Raw genomic sequence first — 6,004 nt, forward strand, 5'->3', positions numbered from 1 at the left:
AAATACTAAAAACAGAATAAAATAAATATTTAAGTGGGGCTCCCATACAGCAAACGTGATTTTTGACCAAAGTTAAGCAACGTCGGGCGAGGTCAGTACTTGGATGGGTGACCGTTTTATTTTTGCATTTTTTTCCGTTTTTTTTTGCTTTATGGTACGGAACCCTTCGTGCGCGAGTCCGACTCGCACTTGCCCGGTTTTTTAATAATGCAGTACTAAGTTGTTTTTTAAATTATCGTTTTGTTTATTGACTTTTATTTAAATGTTATTCCGTAACGTTCATATGAAGTCTATTATTATTTGCTTATGGATTTGAAGTTTAGTTTTGTTAATAAATAAATAAAGATACGCTAGGTAAATATAATTTCAGTTGATAGTCGATAAAATTCAACATTCCAACTCTATTGACGTTTGATTTTTGCCATGAGCGATTCCGCCCTCTGGTCGTTATATTAGGCCTTTATTGTACTATTTAAAATGTAGGCCTACAGCGAACCACGTTGGACATGTTGCACTTGTAAATTCGTAGGTAAGTTAGACAGGGAGGGAACACGTGGAACGTGGTTCGCGGTAGACCCTCATATTCTTTAGCTTCAAAACGACCATTCGCTTTTTTATGTAAAAATAATAACCACATTGGATCTGTGATATAAATGAGTAGAATCTAACATAAATATGCCTTCTGATATTAAATCCTATTTCCTTTTTAAAAACCTTTATACGCTACTAAATTTACAAACGATGCAAATAATTAGATTAGCATGTAAGTAAGTGTACTAGTAGGTACAATTAGCCATGTAACGACACGTGCATTGACGTCATTTAAAACCACGAGGCGTTCAGTTTTAAACAAACACCATAGATAAAAAGCATATAATAATGAGATATTACTCTCAAACGTGCAATCAATGTAACAAAATGATATCGCAGAACGCAACACACTGTCACTTGTAGGTAACATAACATCAACTGCAATGTAAGCACATAGATAACTAAAAGCGCAAATATATAAATCGAGGCGCGACGCGCGACTCATGTTTAGGTAATCAGCAATGGCTAAATATACTAGGTATCCCAAAGGCATAGGGGTCATCCATTAATTACGTCACACCAATTTCTAGGTTTTTTGACCCCTCCCCCCCCCCCTTGTCACACTTGGTCACATTTGGCAAACCCCTCCCCCCCTAGTGTGACGTCACATTTTTTCTACGAAATCGCCAAACCGAATTAAGTAAGTACCTAAGTATTATTAATATTTTATCAAAATATTTTTGACGATATAAATATTAGTAATTTTATAACCCAAAACTGCTTAGGAAAGAAAATTAAACGATTAAAAACTATTTTCGTTTTAAAAACTTGTTATTTAAATGTACAGCGAACTAAATAATTTAAATAAATTTTCGGTTACTGATGAAGTTAAAGTGACGTCACAAAGTTTGTGTCTCCCCCTCCCCCATGTCACAATATGTCACATTTTCTTGACCCCCTCCCTCTCCCTAAACGTGTGACGTAATTAATGGATGACCCCATATGCTATGCATGAAAGCGAGTCTATGTATAGGTATGTAACGCAATAACTTTCCCAATATACTCGATAAGAAGCACAGATGGTTTCTCTCTGCGGTCCCATCAAATCCTCAGACTCCATCCACGAGCGAACAATTTCAAATGATCATGTCGCAGAAGAATTGCATAATTAACACGAGTAATCAGTTATGCAGACTGCAGCAGGGCAGATAAGGAGGCAAATTCAGATATATAAAATATGATACCAATTCCATTCCTACCTCAGTCACGCAATCAAACTAGTGAGCGCGAGGGTGACGCAGATTGAAACAAATTGATATCATATTTCACACATCGAAATACGCCAAGACTGCGATAACTTATTTAAATATACAGGATATTTCACATTCCCGTCCTATAGTTGACATAAATCGGAGTATTTGAAGGAAACTGCCTTTGTCCTTGTTACGAACGTATAATGACGACATATATCACTATAAGTAAGGCATAAAGTCGTTCATTGTTAGCGATGATAAGCGGTGCCTTATGATAGTTATGATAGTCCGTCGCCAGTAGTAAATTGTAAGCCTTTGATAAGATATTAATCTTTGAATGCAAAGATTTTTATTTCCTTGGTAATAACAAAAGGGTTTGCATTTCAGCTCTTGTTATGATAATGAGAAACTAAACATTGGTTTGATTAACATCTACGTGACTTGAACGACGTAAATAATATATGTATAAATGTATTAAATAAAACAGCTACCAACTATAACTTGAAACTTTAGGTATTTCAATGAAACTAAACAAAATCTACCCTCAAATGGCTGCTTAAGCCCGTTGAGGGTAGATGAAAACATTACGCTATCAAATAATGTAGGTTAAAGTCAGGTCGTTCAGTGCCTTGTCGGTTAGCCAATAAATGGTATAACTACCCGAAAATGTACATATTGTTTGTTTACTTTTATTTAAATACCTAAAGATACAGACTGTAGTCTCAGCCCACGTTAAAAGGTGTGATATATTTTACACCATAACGAAAAAGTCATATTTTGAGGGAGATCCAGTGATTTATTATTAAATGTTATTAAATATATGTCAGTAACATCCTTTTAAATAATAATAAAACATATTCCTTCAATGTATGTTATTCCATTCAATACAAAAATTAATTCAAATTGGAACCATGTGTCCATACAGTATAATGTGTGTATTGTAGAGACAGTGTACAATTTGGGTAGAAAACTTTAAAAAAAATCATGTTGGACACATTAATTTCATATACCCAAGCAAGGGTTTCTACTTCAATATGACAAGGTTCCAAAAAACAACATAGTTGCAACTTATATCAGATGACATAGGCATACAAGGGTGTGACATGTTGGTGCAACAAGGTACTGCATGAAAAGCTTATCACCATATAAACATGTATCAGTTAGTCTGAACCACTGACTGCCCAGACACTAAGCACACACTTCGTATTTGTACAGTATGCAAACCCTTTTATCCCACGATATATTATACGAGTACAGTCGGCACCAGTAGCAGATGAAACAAAACGCCAAAAATATCTGCCACCTTCTAGTACTTTTCCATATAAAAATAAATCTTTACAATCCTCGTTCAAAATTTTCAAGTTTTGTACCATTTTGTAAGATTCGGCTAGGTCGAAAGATTCGGCGGTTTTTTGGCTGAAACCGAAACTACGGCCGAAACCCGATTTTTAGCCGAAACTAGCCGTAACCGAATCTTCGGCCAGACACTAGTGAAAATATCTACACAACCTGACTTCATACAATGAACAACTTGATTTTTTTTACCAAATGCAATAAATTACCTCCTTCACTGCAACCTCAGATAAACATACATACATACACATGAACACATATGTGTGATATGGTATTATGAATACAAAAGTCGTGACTTAATTTTTATACCTTAGTCTATAAATAACTTATAGACATCAAAATATGTCTATAAATAATTTATAGACATATTCTGAAGATATGCTCACTGAATTGTCATGAATTTTTAGCATTGTGTGCAGATTTTTGAATTTAGAACAAATTATGAAACTAATTGAATTTTATGCTGGCTTTCAATTTCAAAGAGAATGAATATACCTATATAATTATTGGGATATTGTTTCACAGTGCCAATGCCTTAATAAAAAAATATTTATGTGGCAAGGTAATTCGAGGTTAAATCATAAAAAGTAGATATATAAAATCCTTTTTCTTATCCTAGTTGTTGAATTGATTAAGATTTTAAACAAATACTTCACACCAACAAACAAAAAAAAAAATTATACATATACCAAAACCAAATGTTGAACCACCAAATGATTGAAATCTGCTATTATTGTTACCACATGTGCGCAGCGCATTCATGTAATTCAATAAAAACAGTCACATCATTGGACCGGCTTCCAATCCCTCAACTAACTTACTATAGAAATACAATTAGATTAATGAGACTAAATTGAGTGACTATCTAGCTATGGATAAAATACATGACAGTGTTGTTCAAATAACTGAGTAATATCAGCAACCATGTGGCCGTATTTTCCCAAATATTTGTACTGTCTCTCTTTCTTAATAGCACAAATGCAAAAAAGCAGCCATAGAATGTTATTACAAACCACCAAGTAAAAGATTAATACAAATAAGTTTTTGGCAAAAATATCATTTTTGGTACAAGCTTTTATCGCTGACTGTACTTTTCTTACGACAGACAACTAATACTCATTGAGACAATTCTAAAAACCCCTAACACCATTAGGTTGCATTGTTGCATCACAGAGTTCTTATGGCCACCTCCTGTCTCCATCATCAGATCAGCTTGATGGTACCATAATATTGCATTGTCATCCGATTTATACATGCATGCAAAACTTCAGCTCAATGGGAAACCGGGAAGTGGATCATAATTAATTTGCAAGATTTGGTTACAGACAGACAATGGTCAGGTGAAACTAAATAAAAGCTTGTAAAAAAGATATATTTGAAATAGTATGGTACTTACACATCATCATGTTGGTTGAATTGAGTCCCAAATAGTCTAAGAATACATCCGTTCCAAATACAAATACAGCTCCAAGCAGGAACCCCGCAGCAACAGGCAGGAAAGAATATTTGCCATATATCCCTTGTTTCTCACAAAGTGTTATTGCTGGGTCCAAGAGTGACCAGTATGATGCCGCAGTCATAACACCAGCGGCAAAACCAAGTGAAACATCAAGAAGTTTTCTCTGCAATTAAACATGTTCAATTAGCATACCAAATCACATTATCATGTGTATAATAAGTGTGATAAATTTAGTTATTATTTACAATTTATCCAAATTCTCCTTTTAACTTGATTGATTGGGATCAAAATTCAATTGGTAGCAAATGTTTCAGAGGTTCCTCTCACTACTCATCGTAAGAAACTCACGAGAGATTTCTGGTCAGTGTACAATGTTCAATGTTAATATCTAATTTGTAACTACTTATATCAAAATATTCATTGAGTTTTTTAATTGTTTTCGTGCATGAGCACATCACATAATTCTTGTCTTTAGAGGCTTTCATAACTAAGTTGTAATAAGTTTCGTACCTGTTTTCCTCGTACAAAAAATACTAAAGAAGCGCCGGCTGCTGTAAGTCCCCACGTCAAGAGAGTCCCCAGAAGGGCCTGGGTCACTGCCCCGTACCCTTCAATCATCTTGAATTATGTATTTAAGTCACTAATTTGATTATTAAGTACTCTTGGTTGTTCATCTCTTCCACGCGAGATGTTTTTAAATTAATTGCAGCTAAACATGTCCTATTTATATACCTCGCGGGACTAAGTCTACGTGCGTGTTCCAACTGTCAACTGTCACTGTCATTATACGTCAGTTGACTTTTTTTAAACAACTAGGGCTTGGATGCGAGTCTTTTAAGCCTCAGTCGATAGAAAAAGTTTGGCAATAATCGTTTGTCAGTCGAGCATAAGCGGAAAGAACCTCGAAAGAACCGCACTGTCTTTTTCTTAAGGCGATATGATTCGACTCATCAACGAATCTGAGGGGGTGAGGTGCGCGGCAAACCGTGAAGCCCCGCCCGCGCGTCCCGAACCGCTCGACGAGCACGTGAGCGCGCGCTGTGCGCGGCGGCGATAGCAAACGGGTCACAGTATAAGGATCTTATGATGGCAGTATTTTAACCATACCGTGCAAGGGTCACGTTTTTATAGTTTTTATTGTATATGTATATATTTTTTGCATTACGTGTTTCTGATCATAATATTTAGAATTATTATTTTTACAGAGCCATGTGTACTTATTATTTAGTGATCGGTAACAACGTTTTAATTTAATGGCAGCGTAGTAGAATTAAAGTACCGAAAGGAAATAAACATTTTAAGGTGACGGTCAATTAAGGTAAGGTATTGTTCATATAAAGGTAGGTAGGTAAGGTAGGTAGGTAGGTAGGTAGGTAGGTAGGTAGGTAGGTAGGTAGGTAGGTAGGTA

The 6,004-nt window shown here is 35.4% G+C and overlaps 1 protein-coding gene across 1 annotated transcript in view; it reads right to left on the reverse strand.

Annotated features, from left to right (window-relative positions):
* The window catches only part of LOC134668894 (zinc transporter ZIP11), a 71,347-nt gene extending 65,985 nt beyond the window's left edge, over positions 1–5,362 (reverse strand). The window contains exons 1-2 of the mRNA XM_063526391.1: positions 5,107–5,362; positions 4,534–4,759 (exon numbers count right to left, since the gene is read on the reverse strand). Of these exons, the coding sequence (XP_063382461.1) occupies positions 4,534–4,759; positions 5,107–5,214 (334 nt within the window). The 5' untranslated portion in view covers positions 5,215–5,362. The remainder of the gene's footprint in view (positions 1–4,533; positions 4,760–5,106) is intronic.
* Between the last annotated feature and the right edge of the window lie 642 nt (positions 5,363–6,004).

The sequence above is a fragment of the Cydia fagiglandana genome, chromosome 11 (genome assembly GCF_963556715.1).
Source record: "Cydia fagiglandana chromosome 11, ilCydFagi1.1, whole genome shotgun sequence".
NCBI classification, from domain to species: Eukaryota; Metazoa; Arthropoda; class Insecta; order Lepidoptera; family Tortricidae; genus Cydia; species Cydia fagiglandana.